General features: G+C 39.4%; 1 protein-coding gene across 1 annotated transcript in view; it reads right to left on the bottom strand.

Annotated features, from left to right (window-relative positions):
- Nucleotides 1–380: 380 nt before the first annotated feature.
- Nucleotides 381–18,753, bottom strand: part of CHP1 (calcineurin like EF-hand protein 1) — a 19,596-nt gene continuing 1,223 nt past the window's right edge. The window contains exons 2-8 of the mRNA XM_035895743.1: nucleotides 18,534–18,560; nucleotides 13,764–13,836; nucleotides 5,478–5,558; nucleotides 4,082–4,209; nucleotides 3,144–3,205; nucleotides 1,960–2,082; nucleotides 381–645 (exon numbers count right to left, since the gene is read on the bottom strand). Coding sequence (XP_035751636.1) covers nucleotides 592–645; nucleotides 1,960–2,082; nucleotides 3,144–3,205; nucleotides 4,082–4,209; nucleotides 5,478–5,558; nucleotides 13,764–13,836; nucleotides 18,534–18,560 — 548 coding nt within the window. The 3' untranslated portion in view covers nucleotides 381–591. The remainder of the gene's footprint in view (nucleotides 646–1,959; nucleotides 2,083–3,143; nucleotides 3,206–4,081; nucleotides 4,210–5,477; nucleotides 5,559–13,763; nucleotides 13,837–18,533; nucleotides 18,561–18,753) is intronic.

The following is an 18,753-nucleotide window of genomic DNA, read 5'->3' as shown; positions in this document are numbered from 1 at the left end:
ACAATGAAGCCATAGAAGCCGAGAAGTCCTCAAATAGAAGGCAGATTTGGAAGCAGGGAAGAAACCAATCTGCATATAAAGAGCCAAACGGGAAAGTTAAAAAAAAAAAAAAAGGCAGCTGTAATGTGGTGTTGCTACTGGAAGCAAAAGTGAATCATTATCACTGCACCTAGTATTTGAGTAGATGCTTGTCTCCAAAGTGTTTCAGAGGGTGCTTCTGTGGTGTGTTCCTGTTTTTCCATTCTCAGATTCAGAGCTCAGAAGAATCAGTTTGTAGATTAAACAGCAGTACAAAAGGAGAGGCATTTTTGCTGAAACGGTGTAGAAGGAGACAAGGGAGAAAGGGTAAAAAAAAAAAAGGAAGGAAAAGATTTAAAAAAAAAAAAAATGCTCCTTTCCAAGTTGCATGGCAGCCATTTCCCTTTGTTCCTGATGCACAAGGAATGTTCACATTGGTAGAACAAATCACGGAGTGGTTGGAGACGTGTTGTATACGCACCAGTAGCAATGCTCTGGGGAAAGGTGCTAAGGAGAAAATGAAGTTCTATTCATTTGTATAGTAGGGGTAGAAAGGAATAGGTTCTCCATCCATCAGTGAAGAAATCGAATGCTCATTTTCTGCTCTACATCCACCTTCTCCAAAACCTGCAACAGAATTCAGAAACAGCTACTTAAGTTATTGTACATACTTCTCTCCTACAAGATTTCTTACTCTAGTATAGAGGAAATGGGCAAGAACATGGGATGTCTTCAACTTGGCATGCCAGTCTCTCATCTAGAGACTGCTATTTTTCATTCTGGACTAAGGTCCTTCCAAGGAAACTTCAACCATTAAAACTGGAAGAAGGCTGTCAACCAAAATGTAACTAGTGAAGTTTCAGACTGCCAGCAGCCTAGAAAGGCTTGGATTCGCAAAATTAGATTGCGTAGGAATGCATGGCCAGGAAACAGAAGGGAGAATGGAGCAGAGGAAGGGGCATGAGCATTCACTGAAGAGGTAAAATCAAGACCACAGCATCACTAACGCAGATCATTGTAAAACTGAGGTGGCAACTTCATTCACTGAATTGCTATTAACACTGAGGTACAAAGACATCAGTCTGCTCCAGACTGTTTCAGGCAGTAGACATCAGTGCTCCAAGATCAGAGTAACTTAAGTTTGAAGAGACCTCTGGAGGTCTTAGTCCAGCTCCCTCAACTCCTGCTTAAAGCAGGGCCAGCTAGATCAGGGCCTTGTCCAGTTAATTTTTTAATATCTCCAAGGAATGAGGTTCTACATTTTCGGCACCTACGATCATCCGCTTCGTAAAAAGTTTTCCTTAGGGCTAACCAGAATTTCCCATGTTGCAACTTGTTTCTGTTGCCTCTTGTCCTCTCTTTGTCCACCTCCAAGATGACTCTGGTTCCTCTTGTCAATGCCATCCCATTAGGTAGCTGAAATCGTACTGCTACAGGACAACTTTCTCCACTGACTATATAATGACTCCTTACTATTACCTATTTCTGACTAACAAAAGACGCAATTCAAAGGACTAGAGCTAGGAACTTGAATACTGATATTAGTTGTGTTGCTAATGGATAAAACCCACAAGTGAAAACTGATCAGCACCATTGTAGCAGAAGAATTACTCTGCTGTAACTGTGCTAGTTGGCCTACTTGTGTAGAAAGAAGTGGTTGCAAAAGAAAAAAAAAGAAAATTCTGCAGTATATTCAGTGCTATAACTTATGTAAGAATATGAAGAAACATGGACTAATTATTAGTACCCTGGCAATATATACAAAAAAAGTCCTGATAAAGAAAGGAAGAAGAAGAGCTAGCAGAAGGCTTGCTTTGCCCAGATGCAGGCAGGCAGGCCTATTTGAACAACTTCCTCTCCGTTTCTATTTGTGTTTAAGTCTGAATGACTTGCCCACTACTGAGCAGTTTCATTTAGTTGTTAAGAGTGTAGTTTACCAACCTTTACAAACTCTGCAAAGGAGATGGCACTATCTCCATCTTGATCAGCTTCCTGGATCGTCCTGTCAGCAATGCTGCCCAGCTGCTCATCTGAAATGTTTACACCAACCATCATCCGTAATACCTGTAACATACAGAAGTCCACAGATTGTTTTTTTTTTTATAAGAAAACCAATTAATCATTATTGACATAGGAACAGAAGTATTCTTAGTACTGGTTTTTTTTGTGTATACTGTCAAAATAACACCATACAAGAACAACCCTGGAGGATTCCCGTGGAAGTAATTTCTAGACAGACTTCTATTTGTCCTTTGTACGTCAAGGCTTTCAGGAAAGACAGCTTCCTTTTGTAGCCACATTTGACAAAGAATCCTGCTTTTTCACTAGGCAGCAGGAAGAGGCAGATGTTTGAGAAAGCTTTTGGAACTAGGAATGAGTGTGTTTTGTTCCAATGCTTTTGTCTATTTTTTTCCCACAAATCATACCAACACTGATTGAATATCTGCTGTTAGAGACAGTTGCCTACAGGAATCTTGTAAGTATATGGTCAAATGATAACTGCCATTACTCTCTACAGTTAGTAAAGCATTTTCTGTGCAGATAGAAGAGGGCAGTCTCGGTCAAAAGCAAATCCTTGTCCTACATCAGGAACCACAAATTGCCATGTCTACTTCCCAGGATTAGTAGTATGTAATTACTCCTAGCTCAAGCCTAGTTTCATATATATGCAGCACTGATGAACTTTGATTACCTTTGCTGCAATTTCAAGAAGTTTTATTCTATTGAGAGGATGCACAGAGGATCAGGCAAACAACCCAATCCACCTGAAGGATTGTCCCTGTGAATTCCTGACAGATGCACCTTTGAAAGTTATAGAATGTAGTTCTTAAGGGGCTTAGTGTATTTGTTGGATATTTAGGTGTCATGTCTGATAGGATATGCTTAGCCTAACACTGGTTTAAACCTGAATCTAGCATTCCCAGTCTGACTGAACTGCCTGGGCTATCAAATGAGATTTAAGTCTCATACCATATCTAAAGCTTTAAACCAGAGATAAGCAATTAGCTAAATTCCTTCAGGAGTTCTTTTGAGAAGACTGTTGTAATTCCCCTCTTCATTCTAAATGGGTGTGAATTCACAGAGAAGGTCACAAGAGTCATTCAAAGCAGCCCTGTGCTATTTACCTGAAGAAGCTCATCCCTGGAAATCTTGTCGTCTTTATCTAGATCATATAACCGAAAAGCAACTACAGGGAAGAAAAGAATGAGCAGCTTAATTCAAGTGCCATTATTTCTCTTCATAACAATACATTTATCTAAAAAAATAAAAAAGTAGGTATTCATAAACAATTTTAAGAGAATTAGCTTAGAATTTTAATTCACCATAAAATTCATGCTCAGTTCCATAAAGTGTTATTACCACATACAGGAATAGCATTATTGCCAAGAAGTGAAAAAATCTTAATTAAAGTAAAGTAACTCACTCAGTATGAGTACTTTCAGAAGCACTCTGCTTGCACAGGTATATCTTCAAAGCCCCAAGTCATGGAAGTATAATTAACACTAAGATACATTCAATCCTTTAACTTCAGAGACAACCATTCATTCTCTTTGATTATATTCGGGATGAGATATGACAGAAATTTTAAGTACTCTGAGGACTGTTGCCAACTTTGATTAGCGAGCAAGAGCATTCTGCTCATACTGTAGGCAGACGCCCAAATATTTGAGAAAGTAGTCAGCTGAAGGTGAGGAAAAAGCACTACGTTATATGGTAGACCGGATAAAGAAGCAGAAGAGCCCATTCATGTATGGGATGTGGCTTCTAAATCTGAAATAGCTTCGGATGCAAACCATTTTGAAACATTTCTGTTATGAGACATCTGGAAAAGCATATACATTACTCAAGATTCAGCCAATTCCACCAAATTCCAATACAAGAATAGATCAATTGCTGACATTCTAAATGGGTAAGCTTGCAGGTTAATTAAATAAAAAAATCAGGTATTAGTAAAATTCCACAGAGAACAACTGTACAGAAGACCCCAAGACCATTCGCTCCCTTCCCAGAAAAACAAAAAAAGAAAAATAGTTGCTTCTATAGGAGGGTTCACATTTCTTACAGTGGAGCTTGTTACTTCGGCTGTTCAGTGGTTCTGGTCCATTCTGGTCTTTGCTCTTTTCGTTATCTTCTATGGGTCGGAAATGGGCTAGTGTCCTCATGAATCCACGGAAATTCACTTGGTCCTCTCTGCATAAGCATTTCAGCAGGTCAGTTTCAGCATAGCTTATACAAGTTCTTTATTTCAGTAAAGAGTATTAATATCTAAAGCATTAACACTGTGCAGACTCTTCCACCTCCCCAGGGTTTGGCTGCCTATGCTCAAACCCAGCTCTGACACAGGGCAGTTGCAACCTGGAATCATGCTGTTGTGAAGTATGTGTAAAAAAAGCTGTGAGAAGTCTTGTTGAGGGCTCCCCTCCCTGTGCCTGCAAACTCTATTTAAGCTCAAGCCCTTACCCTTGCCTGAGCTATCCCGCAGTTATGCCCGAGTCTGGCAACATGTCTTGCCGACCTGGACCCTGATTCCCCGGACTGACCTGAGACTTGCTTCATCACTGCCAACTTGTCTGGCAACCACTGGACTGTTGGCTGACATGACAACAGTCACTGGACCTGCTCTGCTTTTCTTGTTCAGTTGCTGTGCCCTTTATCAGCAAGTACATCACCCCTGCCAGCTCCCCTGTCACCCTTGCCTCCTGCTTGTGGCGCAGCCATCGCTTTCTGCTCCCTGACAAATAGCTCTCTTCTCTAGAGTTTCTGTGGGAACCAGGTAAGTACTGTCTAGGACTCCCGCTTTCTACTCAGGAAACCCTGCCTGGTATTGGCTGATATTATAACTTGATTAGACAATCCGATCATTATTAATTGGTAAAGACGAATGTGTTCAAGAACAGCAGAAGATTCCATAGAACAATCTAGAGAGGTATAATGAAGGGAGACAGACAGTAACTGCAAATTTGATCAGCTCTTTGGATTTATGTTAGAAGCACCATAAGCTGCATCTTATATGTGATAAAAAACCAAACCAAAAAAAGCTGATCTAATAACAAAGGTAACCTTTAAGGTTATAAAGGTGAGAAACAAGACTGAATTAGTTAATTGCAATACTACTTAGCATCAAATAGCATGGCTACACGTTTGCTTTAAGAACCAAAGTCCATACATGCTCTTGACTTCCTTTAGAAGTATTGAGCAGCATAGCAAGTAGAGTGGAAAACCATGAGAGGAAGCCTGAGTTTGTCAATGAATACAGCACACAAAACTCTAAGGTCGTGAAGTATTTCTCATTACAGAGGAAACAATGTACCCACACACATTTCATGACGAGCTTGAGGTATTCCATTATTAGTAAATTCAAATTCTGTGTTTAAATTATCAGCATTTCACTTCTATCAAATCTTCTGATGAACTACAAATTTTGTGCCTGCTCACAAATTCAGACCATTGGAACTCACCCTTCTGGAAAGAAGGCATTGATAATTCTGTCTCCCAGTGGATTGATAGCAAGCTCTGGAATCCGCTGGAAGTCTTCACGGCTAAGTAAAGCAAGAACACAAGAAGTCCACATGAAGTTGAAGTCAGAGGAGAAGTTGCTTAAAAAGAATTCACAGCAAAACATCCGTTGGGTTCTATTTTTGCAACCAGACACTTGGTGGTTTTTAAAATTTTACTCTTTAAATCATGTTTTCTCTAAGGCCAATGGCACAAAACAAAGCAAAAGACAATGCCAAGCCTGTATTACATTACAGGCTAGCAGTGTTCATTTGTCACGTTAACAGCACTTCTCAGACATTAACAGTGTGCTAGAAACCTTCCAGTAATGATGCCAAGAAGTTTGCAATTTAGGGAAAGGAAAGCTTCTGAAATGGCTTTGAAGGAAAACACTGCTTCAAAATGAAAACTAACTTTCTATTTGTTTGGGTTTTTTTTTTTTAAATAATTATTTTGGTACTGAATCATTTGAGTTGGCATGATTCTTCCAGACTACCCCATTCCAGATTCTGGGACAATACCACACTCCTCCAAGCATACCACAGGTGATCTGCATATTCTAATAGATTTTTTTTTGTTGTTGTTTAATGCAACAACTTTGTATCTTATTATAAATGCCAAATTTCAGGTTATTTTAGCTTCAACCAAGCAGCGCTCCTATTTTAAAGTAGTAAATTTAGACTTTGACAGGGGCCTGTACACCAGATGTAACTTCACCAGTACACTGCAAATCTCTTGCTCTTCTCCTTTCTGCTCACGATTACATCCACACAGTATAGTATAAGCATAGCTATGCTTACATGTTATAGCTTTTCCTGACCTGGAAGGCATCATGAGCTGTACTGATGTAAATACATTTTGGATCAGTATGACACAAACATAGTGCAACTCTAATAATAGAATGGACCCTAATAATTTTTCTTTTCTTTCAACCTAATGGAATGCCACTGACAGGAAAGTGGGATAATCTTGGCATGACCAAGGCAGACACACCAACTGTGTCTTAACAAAATACTTCGGTCAACAGGTCTGGTTCTAGGGGTTTGGGTTGTTTTACCCATTACAACAGAGCACAACAATTTATCAGTTAGTACAAGATGCACTCCATAATCATTTAGGTTTTAAATTGCAAAGGTAACAGCAAAGGGGTAAGGCTGTAAAAAATCTACTCTGTCTGAATGCATAACTTGACATCTCCTGCCCCAACTCCAGAAATACTGGCAAGTCAAATGTAGTACTGCTGTTTTTGAAGTTTAGGTCAAAGTCTCAAACTTGGTTACTAAACGTTTGCTACTTTTGAAACCTATACTCACTAAATGAATCAGCAACAAGGTTTGATTCATGATGTCATTACACCAAAAAAAATGGCAGAGTAAAGTAAACATGAATAGATTTTGAGATTATTTAAGTGTACTGGCCTTTTATAATACTGTGATCTTAAAGACAGGTGAAAAAAGGAATTGGCTAACCTTTTTACTAGTCTAGCCTGGGAAAGGCACAGAAGCAAGACGTTCTAGCTTTAAATGCGTTCTAAAGCACTCCTTGTACCCAGGCACACAACAGCACTGTTAAAGAGTCCCAATTATATCTGTTACACCATGGTTAAACTGTTTGACCTTCTAATAGAGCAACCTGACCATATTTTTACGCTATCCCAGCAAATTTCCGCTTTGACCAGGTCTGAATTATTTTTAATGGGCAAAGTTAACATCTATACAACATGATCACCTTGTTACCAGACCCTTCAGGACTGCTGCATTTTAAGCTATAGCTGAAGGGCAAAGTATGCATTAGCAATTTATGCAGGAGATGCAGTGATGTGGAAAACCTATGTCCTAGTAACAAAATTTTAACAACAGGACTTCAGTGTCAATGCTAACATTTACAAGCTAAAAGCAGCAACTGCCCTCTCTTCCACTTAGAGCAAAGTCCTAATGCTTCAGAATTTTTTACTTCTGTATCACTATTTCTTAGTATTGAGCCTCAATTTACATGGCATTTCAGCCTCCAGTTGTTCTGCTTTCTAACAGGAGATTAACAATTAACCACAAAAAACTCCCCAGATTTCAAATCTATTTGTCCTGTCATTATCAGGATTGCAGTAGACCATTTTTGCTTATTAAGAGCACATTACTGAGTGAGTGTTATAATTGAAACAGCTCTAACAGCCATAAAAGTAAATGAACGTATGATGCAAATTATTCTCCACTTCATAAACTAAGGCTTCCTGCAGTCATTAGGTACCAACTTCACCTGGCCAAGGCTGGAGCTTACAGAAATTTGATGCCCTCTACTTCTTCTGTGTTCATGTGCCACGGCAACAAGGCTCTTCTAAGGTATCTTTCCAGGAACCTGGCTTCTATTAAACCCTTGCTTAAACATCATGTGCAAAGCAACCTTTAGCTGTATGCTATCATTATGCAGGCCAACCATTTAATACATATGCCAGCACATTCGCACTTAGACATACTTATCAGCAAGGAATTTGTAGTTTTTGAGACAGCCAAGTATTTCTAAGCATGAGTATACCCTCCAAGGCACATTGCAGATCCCCACCATAGAGGTGGCTCTGCCTTACCCCAAAGACTGCAAGAAACCTACAAGACCCTTTTTTCTTCCATAATTTCTGACTGTTCATCCTTCTTTTACTTCTGGGTAGTAGCAGAGAATACCATACCCTGAACAGGGATGAAGAGGGTAGGGCTATCTAGAGCTGAGGGAAACTAAAGTAATGGAGAGAAAACAAACCGTATGTGAAATGGAAGTAGTAGAGGAAAGGAAAAATGTCCAGAGGATATAGGCAACATAAAATTACTTGAAAAAGGCAAATAATTAGAAGTAGTAAGGTGTATCACGCAAGATGGTCAAAGAGATTTAACAAGTTACTACTCAAGAAGTTTCATTGCTCCCTTGCCTTGCTAACCTTAGCTTTGTCATTCATCAGATATTATGGTGGTCTAATGTAGCCCACTAATCCCCCAAAAAGTTCCCCACCATCCTCCCCTCTGTCCTCCCAATTATCTTTCTGTTGAATTTGCAACTCAAAGCAGTTCAAAAAAACTTAAAAAAAAGAAAAAAATCTAACAGCACCACAGGTGACAAATATGTGCTGCTAGCCTGGAGAAATGAAAGGGAAAGGGGATGGATATCCTCCTCCTTCACAGCCATGTCAGCCATCTCATCTAACTTCATTCTTACACATGCTCTACACAAATTCAAAAAGTCGCTTAACTACTGGAAGAATAATTGGTTTATAAACATTAGGCCAAGAAGTACACTAAAATAAAAGGTGATAATTAGAAGAGCCACAGGGGGGAGGAAGCAGTGTGAATAAAGCATAGTCGAGGATGGAAGTATAGACTATTCTAGTACCCTACCATTCTCTGATGCAAACCCATATAGAATCATAGAATCACTTTGGTTGGAAAAGACCTTTGAGATCATCGAGTCCAACCTTTAACCTAACCCTGCCATCCCACAACTAAACCACGTCCCTAAGCACCTCATCTATCCTTCTTTTAAATACCTCCAGGGAGGAGGACTCTACCACCTCCCTGGGCAGAGGTCTCCCCTCAGCCTCCTCTTCTCCAGACTAAACAACCCCAGTTCCCTCAGCCGTTCCTCGTATGACTTGTGCTCCAGACCCCTCACCAGCTTGGTTGCTCTCCTCTGGACATGCTCCAGCAATGCAACATCCTTCTTGTAGTGAGGGGCTCAAAACTGAACACAGTATTCAAGGTGCGGCCTCACCAGCACCGAGTACAGGGGCACTATCACTTCCCTACTCCTACTAGTCACACTATTTCTGATACAGGCCAGGATGCCATTGGCCTTCTTGACCACCTGGGCACACTGCTGGCTCATATTCAGCTGGCTGTCAACCAGTACTCCCAGGTCCTTTTCCACCAGGCAGCTTTCCAGCCACTCTTCCCCAAGCCTGTAGCGCTGCATGGGGTTGTTGTGACCAAAGTGCAGGACCCGGCACTTGGCCTTGTTGAACTTCATACAGCCCATCGATCCAGCCTGTCCAGGTCTCTCTGCAGAGCCCTCCTCCCCTCAAGCAGATCAACACTACCACCCAGTTTGGTGTCGTCTGCAAATTTGCTGAGGGCACACTCAATCCCCTCATCCAGGTCATTGATAAAGATATTAAACAAGACTGGCCCTAGAACTGAGCCCTGGGGGACACCGCTTGTGACCTGCCTGCCTTGCCCGTTTTAGATAAAGCTAAAAATCCTTTGCATTTTCCTAAGCACAGGTAAAGAACTTGACATTCAGAGAGCTAGCTTTTATGTTTTACTTTGAAATCTTTCCAGACTTAGACAATTCAAAGATTAACAGATTGGGCTGGGCTAGCTCTTGTTACCCTTCTCTCAGGATCGGAAACTTTCTGAAGCTCTCCAGGAGACACCATCTTGTGAAGGGTTTTCATAAACATGAGATTATGCATAAACAGCTCAGTGTCTATTCTCCTCATGTATCAGCTTTCAGAATACTTGCCCTCCCTTCCTTCTTCCATGCTCACCAGGCTATACCAATTGTTGTACTGTAAAAGATACTTCTGAAGTGCTTAACCTGTCATTTCCGCAGTGCAGAAGAAACTACTGTAAGTAGGAGGCTCCATGCAAAAGTTACATGCAAAAGTAGCATTTAGACAAGTATCTCCTTTTTATAGCTCTATATGTGCCTGTCTAGAGCTACTTACTAGTAGGTAAGTTTTGGAGCAGATGTATTCTTGTGTGGGTACGCTCCAGTACCAGCCCAACAAGGAGACTCACTGAAGCAAGCACATACTTATCCTGGTCACATGCTTCAATTTCCTCATCTTGGAAATCAGAATGTAAAGAAGGAAACATGCACATTGGTTTCCTCCTGACCTATAGTTAGGAGGTAGGCAGAACAAGTATGTTTCAGGTTTCACAGTTTAGACATAGCTATGGACATCTAAGGGTATCAACCTTTTATTTTGGCAAATTAGCATGTCACAATATTGAAATCAAAGGTGACAAAAGAATTTTCAAAGGAACAACTTTGTCCTGGCTTTTACAACCTGGTTTCATTCAGATGGTGCAAGTCTGAGGCAGCTTACTCATTTTGTTTAGGAAAAGCGAAGCTAAGGAAAAATTAACATTTTCCTTCACTTTTAAAAGAATTCATAAGAGTTAATCAGTAACTGTGGCTGTAGTCATTTAGAAGATAAGATTGGGGGAGACATGGGAGGAGCCAGAACAAAGCCTATGAAGTTTTGTCTCTATCAATACCCTTCTCTTAAATCTCATTTATGTAACTCTGTAAAAAGAAAGTGCCTTGAAACTGCACATAGGTACACTGGATAGAAACATCTGGCTAGGAAAGATTTCAGCTTTTGATTATAGTTCCAGAATGAACTACCCATCTTCTCTAACCACCAGGATTAATCACCATGTGCCAGATCTTCTGTACAAAGTACTCTTTACCTTGCCCATTTTTAATACATAGATAAGAAGGACAGCACAGGTTTTCCCCTTCTCCAGAAGGGTGGTACACATTTAAAGATTTATTTCATGCCATAAAGAATTGCCTAACATTTCTTTTCCTGATCGTAGCCACGTGAGTGATTTCTGTCACGTCTGATTAGGAAGTCAAAGGTATAATTCATCCTTATGGAAACAATCACTCTTGCTCACAGGAAACAAACAGAAGACATGCCTTCCAAACTGCTTGGTGGTAGTAAGCAAGTGGTAACTTCATTTCACTTATCTCAAAGTAGCAAGTTCTCATTGATCAGTAGTTCAGAAACCAACATCTATGACCTTCTGAGCTGTAGTTCTTACTCTCCCCTCATTGTTTTTTTCAGGAAGCAGTTTTCCATTACTTGAACTTAATGGTTTCCACATATTGTGGGTACCAGGACAGGTTTCAAAATTTGAATGCCACTAAGTCAGCCACATTTGGGAGCAGGCTATGCTTAGCTGCCAAGACTGCAAGTTAATGGATCACAGTTTGTACCGTTGCTGAGATTTTTCCAAACAAACTTCACTTCCTTTCCCAAGTACCATGTGATTATCAACAATGAAAGTCAAACTCCTCCTGATACAAAACACTATGAAACTAAGTATTGTGAAACAGACATTCTCAGCATATTTAATTAATTACTCCTCTTACGTAAACCAAGTACAATCACTTTGCAATTTATACAAACTTTATGGACTCAACGGTTGAATTTGAAGTTGGAGGGAGGTGTTGAGGAGAAGTGTGTGCTAGGTTCAAATTGTGCTAGTCTGGCAGCCATCACCTCTATTAACCAGAGAAGATTAAACCCACATGCAAAATTTGAAGAGGCTGTTAATGTTTTTCTTCCAAGTAATGTGAGACACAAGCAGTATTAACCTTACCTACAGTATCATCAGCTGATCTGTATGTCACAATTGCCAATTAGTCAATGCTACAATTTATATGATACATTGGCTTCAGTGACAGAGTGGGCTTAAGAAGTTCCTGCCCATCCCAAGCCAATTGTTTCCACACCCAGAATCCATTTTGTCATCCCTTCAGCTACGCAAGTCCAGATATTTACAGTATAGCCACAGTACAAATCACTGGAGTCAGCTTAAAAATATCTACACAAACCAAAAGGGGAGGGAGAGTATTTTTAACCAAAAATAATCACTCAGTTGTCCTCTTTATAGTACAACTCCACATCCAATTACTTAACTGAAAAGTCAGCAATTTGTGGCACCAGGAGGAACTGCATATTTCCTTTAGGAAAGGAAACTGCAGTAAGCCAGCAGTACTGCCAAAGATTGCATATCTTACAACTTGTCACCTTCATCTTAAGCAACGATTCTAGCTTTATGGTTTATAAGTAGGTCTAGCTTTTATAGGTTTATAGAGCATCCTACAATCACATTTTGCAAGATCATACACAAAACCCCAGGTGATCCCTGAATCTATATTTACTGGGTTTGACTGGGATAGAGCTGCTATGAAGAAAAAAATTAATTCCATCCCAGCCAGACCCCATGTACAACAAGGTCCCTTTCCCCTTCCTACTCTCTCCTGCATTCTCTCCAGCTTCTCTGTGCGCTGGTTCTGACATATATGGCTATATGGTGAATGGGAAACAAGATCCACCTGAAAACTGATCTTATTCCCTTTTTGTTGTTTTGCTTGGCAAGTTTTCAAAGCTGTAGGTTAGTTTCCAAATATGAGCCTTCAGTACCAGCATCAACACAGAAAAGCAACATACTTTCAGTGGCAGTGTGGTCTTAGACCACATATGTGGTCACAAAATTGCACCCCTGGTGCAGCTATAGACAGCACTTATTTGTCATGTTTCCATAACATTAATGTAATCTGTAGGCAACATCAAAAGAGAAGAATAATAAGCAGTTTAATACAATCAGAATTCATAATTAGTTCAGTAAATAAAGAGCAAGCCAATACCAACATGCAATACAATAACCAGAGTGAGGAAGGCTAGAGAACAAAGACAGCAGGCAAAGACATATTTTAACAGGCAATCTTCCAGCAGCCTCAGTTCAGCAAAGTGAAAAATATTTTGCAGATAAAGTTTAAGCCTCATCTTTATTTAATCAAGTTGTAATGAACTGGTTCACTTCTGTAGTTTTCAAATTGTAGATGGAAGACAAACACTTTAAAGGTCTTGGAATATCCTGCGCTATTTCTTTAAAGAATAAAATGTGTACTTGTTTAGCCACAGTGACTCAGTTCCAGCTCCTTTTTATTTCTGAGCATACTAATAGACATGAGTGTTCAACAAGAGGTGCAAAGTAGAGGGCTTGCAGGTCAAAGTAGCATTAAAACACACAAAAATATAAGTGATTGTTTTGTTATGAAAGCCAGGATAAAGGCATAGTGGAACCGTTCTTGTAACAATTATTAGAAGCAACATACAAAGAAAGGTAAGAAATAACAATCTAAAAATGTGGTTTAACATTTCTGAACATTTGTTCTAAGACCTTGAATACCAAACCTGATCTTTCTTATATTAACTGCTACAAACCTTCAGCACTACAGTAAAGACAATTGGTATTTAGAGCACCTCAGTTCAACAATCAGATTTCTCCTGACCTTTCATAAAAGAGAACAAACTTGAACGTCCGTGTAGACAGTAGCTACGAAAGAACCTGTTATAATAGCCTCACTGATTCACCATATGAGGAAAACATGCAGGCATCCTGGAACAGCAAGCCACCATTACAGATATGTGTCAATGCAAGGACAGCTGAATTAGTGACAATACCCACCTAAGAGTCCCATTTTCTCCTTTGTCTAGGCTGGTGAAGCGGCTGTACAAGCGGGTGATTTGACTGTGGGAGACTGAAGGAAAAAAAAAAAAAAAAAGAAACAGGAATTAGCATGTGAGTGATTCCTCATAGGGACAGACCTCATTACACTGGACTTCTGTTGCCAGAAGCTGTGTTCAAAAAAAAAAATAAAAAAAAATGCACAAAACAAGTTACATTGGCAGTATATCGCAATCAGCAGTTTAGGCACTTCGTGAGCCATAAATTGCATCTTAATATTCAATAATCTACAAATAAGCTCATTCTCCAAAAATTTGTCTAACTCTGCCTTCTACCCATTTATATTTTTGGTCGCTAACACTCTTTGGTTATCCGATTCAGTAAATGGCAATTAAAGAGAAAAAAATATTTGATGAACAGTTCCACTGTATTTTCCTTAATTCCTTTATGGCTAGAAATAATCTGGACACAGCCTCCACTGATGACCTCTACATTACTCATGATAGCACAGACCTCTGCTGTACTATCTTTCCTTCTTTTGCTTATCTCTACTCCTGTTCTCTTTTTCCATCTAAAGATGGAAAGTGTACTGATCTTCTCTGCATCTGGAAAGCAGTCAGAAAGACTTTACACCTGATCACATTTCTTCCTTTACAGGACTGCCTGAATCCAAACAGTTTGTTCATGTTGGGGTTCACTAAAGCAACTTCCAGGCTTCTAGGACATTTGAGTTAAAAATTAAAAAGCCTCTTTCTAGAGAGGTTCGTGAGGGAGTTGGGACACAAAGTAAGCAGAAAGTTAGTGCAGACTTTTAAAATCCACAATCTGAAGCAAAAATTCCAAAGCCAGTATTAAGTTTAGCATCATGGTGTCAACATTACCAAGATACTAGACAACCCAAGATACTAGACATCTAACATCTTTAGCATAGTCCATGATGGGAATGGGTTAAACCTATCTAGAATAGCAATTCCTTCAACACTGAAAGAATGCCCTACAGAAGATCTTGGCATTTCAGAGCCTCTTCAGGTGAAGTTAATAAATACACGAAATAAGACTGAATTGAATTTTAATGTTTACTCTGTAAAGGTATGATTTTCTACAATGTTAAACTAGGACTCAGTGTCACTTTCAGATTAAATTGTTTTTAAAGCCTTCACCAGCACACACACAATGCTTCTGTTACTAAAACTTACTTGAGAACAGGTTGCACAGCAGTTGTCTGATCTGTGACAACTGAGGCAAAGGTTTTTTTCAGGTTTGTTCTTTCTCCAGGCTATTTGTTTAGGTTCAACTGTTCCCTCCTTTAGGATGACCTGCCAACAACTGTTTTGTTTTTTTCCTTGTCTCCTCAGCAACTTTCATTCTTTGCATAGGGTTGGGCAATTTGCTCAGTTCCACCTAAGGCAAGTTCTCTACAATCGGACTGGGCAGCTTGCTTAATTCCAAGTTAAGCAACACACACACAGAAAGCAGGCACCAGTTATTTTGAAGACTTCAAATTTCTGCATTTCTGATTTAGTGGTTTAGATATGATATGCAATAACAGCAACTGATGATGAAAAAAGAATAGCCTGGAGTTACATCTCCAATAAGAAGCCCTGTACTCCCACCCTTCCCTGGAAGGGAAGAGGGTGACAAGAATTCTCAGCTATCATTTCCAAACTAATGTCAGCAGCTCCATTTTTGGAACACCTCCATAACAGCTAGTAAGTGATAAATAGTACGTAGCTACTGACAGAAGAGGTGGTTTTGTTATCATCATACTACACAAGAAGCATATCACAGCTGTTAAGAAAGGAAGATGATTCAAGTGCACCATTGTATTCTTTCATAATTTCCTTTTTGGCTCTCATCCCTCATGAAAGCTGCATTACTAGACACTTTTCAGAGCCTTCTCATGCAAAATAAAGATTTTGACATTCCTTGCTGACCATAGGAGAACCAGAAACAATATCTGCAATTTATGACTGCTGCTTAAAATCAAACATTAAGGCTTAAAGCTAGCTGAAACACAATTTTATCTATACTGCTATTCCACTAAGGTCCTTCTAAAAGTTTAAGTCAAGATATCTAGAATAAGAGCTGTACCCTCTATTTCTGTTAAATCATGAGAAAGTTTTTTTGCAATCAGACATTCTGAAACTCATCTAAAACATCAGCATAAACTTGTATAAATGAGATATTTATATACTTAGAAAATATATAAATATCCATCAGAAAATCCATCACCTGTTACCACTAAAAAGTTTTTTCTCCTAAGCTCTGATACAAGCATTAGTTTATTATTAATCCTTATGTAGATTGCTTCAAAGCATAGGAACAAAGGGTGTGAACCAAATAGTTTGAATACTGTTACATTCGAATGGCTTTCCAAAAGCTTGCAACAGAATGCAGACAAGCAACACCTTGGACCTCTCATCTGTTTGTTACAGTTGTTACTGAAATGCAAAAGCAATTAGGACTACTTGCAGGTTTTTTCAAGCTCAAATTTCAAAATGTCCAAAAGCAAAGCAAACAATTTCCATACATCATCATATAAGATCTAGGACTGTCAACTTCAGGCTTAGCACATCTATTCCTGAGAACCTGATGGAGATTTTCTGTCACTAAGTAGAGGTTTTAGTGGACATGTTATTCCCCAGTTCTTGGGAACATTAACTTTGCAGATGTTTCTAAACTTACTGTGTTAAGAAGTGTTTTCCACCACAATATAAAAAAATTAATATAGAGCTTTAATCCAAACTTGGATTTCATTCAAGAAATTGTCATTGTATGGCTTTTGAAAGACTATGCTTCTCGCCCCCTAAAAGATATCTTTTCAATCTGTTCAGCTGAAGAACATTAACATATGGTTTATCACTCATGTTAGTATCATTAGCTATTCAGTTTTGTGATACATAAAATTGAAAAAGATAAAAGTTGTATAATTCCATAGTTGAACTCAATCAAATTGGTCAACTGTTCTGTTCAGTGTTTCATATTTTTCCCAGATGAACTAAAGGAGTCATGCTTCACAGTAAGGAGGCCAAAAAAAGAATCCTTAGGAGCGCTTACCAGAACATCAGTTCAAGATAGACATGTAGTACTGCCAAATTGTTTCATATTTACAAAGCCCCTTTCTCCAACTATTTAGTTGGATTTAGTATCATCAGCATCAAATTTCTAACAAACCACAGGACACACTATTCAGTAACACTAACTTAGCATTCTCCCTGTGAACTTTGTTCCAGATAAATCAGAGTCCTGGGGTTTTTTTTTTTTCCAACCTTGTACCTTGCATAAATATTTGCACCTATAATAAGTGCATAACAGTGCTAAGAGCTTGGTGGAATTTTCCATCTACCTAGAGAAGTAAAAAAGGCAGAGGAAAATCACATTCCTAGACTGTGGTTACAGGCATGGGGGGGGGGGGGGAGAATAAGATTTGATAAGGTCAACAAGACACACTGTGATGACTTACAAGGAAGCACAAGCCTGAGATTAGGAATGCCTGATTAAGATAGTGGTGTTCCTTATAAAACTGAAGAGTAAAAACACAGGAAAACGAACCAGACTCAGGCCACAAAGCTTAAACCTGCTGATCACAACTTTAACCTCCTCACTTTGAGGACAAGAAAAGCATTTAGAGGCTAACTAGAGACAAGTGGTTTTACTGTTTAGAATGCCTGTATAGCCATCTTAATGTATTTATTTAACTATCATGTAAGTAAAATTCTAGGAATATAACACCACTGATGATAAATCAAATACTGGCACAAGGAAAATAAAACCTTTTGGACACACATTGCAGATTTGGGGTTTGGTTTTTAAAGCATCTTTATAAATGAGATGAGGCTACCTTTGCTGTATGATCTTTGTGATTAAAAAGAAAAAACCCAGTACATTCTTGCTGGATAAGCAGACTTTGACATTCCTACTTGTTTATCATAGCCTCCCTGTAGAAGGTTCCCTTGACAGATGGAAAAAGGATCATGGAAACTATGTTAACTCACTCAGCTGCCCATTACGCTAGCCAGTACTGTCTTAATTTTCTTCCACTCCTTTTCTGTAGTCACTCATTTTCCTGACACAAATAAACGATCACCTAAAATGAATATAAGATACCATTTCTATCAGAAAGAAGACTGAGGAAAGTATTTTCATGTAGCAAGAACAGATCAGCAAGCATAAGCAGGAGAAAAACTTGATCTGGGAAGACCTTGTTTACTTGAGGGGGGAAGCAAAAAGCAAGGGGATACCTATGGCATTGTGACCTCCCCTCTCCAACTAGTCAGAAGGGCACTCTGCATTTACTATCATTCGGTATTTGCTACAGTTCTCAGATAGGCAACCATTCTATCAGTCAAATTAACAACACTGAGTTTTACCTTTTCTAAGGTACTTTATGGAGAACAACTCCATCAAATACTATAGGGTAAAGTGGCTATAAACTATTATCCAGCTTGAGTAATGCTCTCTCAGTTGCTGACTAGTGCAGGAATTTTCACTGATTTTTAAGCTAACCATACTCAACTTTCACAAGTTATGTTACCTCCTTTCTGTTTTAAATGCCACTCAGCATTCATTCTGAATACCCTTAAGAATACCCTTAATACTTTAGAGATAGCCTATGAAACAAATAACATTTGGAAAAAATTTACTATACAATGGGAGCTTTTTTCAGGCTAAAAACAGCTGCTGGAGAGAAAACTCCAGCACCACTTTAAAGGCAACACTTTATCTCTGACCGAATGCAATACTGCAGATACCAAGAGCACTGCTGCTTACTCAGATCTCGCTGCCGATCTTCGCCTCCTTAAGCCACAGTGAAGGCTCCCACGCGAGGTCTGCCCCGCAACCCTGGCGTAGCCAGGAGCCGAGGGGACTCGCAGATCCCGGCTGGCTGGACGACAGCTTTCGCTTTCTAGTGAGCCAAGAAAACACCGGCACCCGCGGCAGGCCAGCCCAAGGGGCACCGCAGCTACCTGCGGCTGTATTCAGCCGGCGG

Source organism: Egretta garzetta, unplaced genomic scaffold (assembly GCF_000687185.1).
Source record: "Egretta garzetta isolate BGI_Z169 unplaced genomic scaffold, ASM68718v1 scaffold526, whole genome shotgun sequence".
NCBI classification, from domain to species: Eukaryota; Metazoa; Chordata; class Aves; order Pelecaniformes; family Ardeidae; genus Egretta; species Egretta garzetta.
Note: the sequence above shows the minus strand (reverse complement) of the source record. Positions and strands in the feature narration are given on the sequence as shown.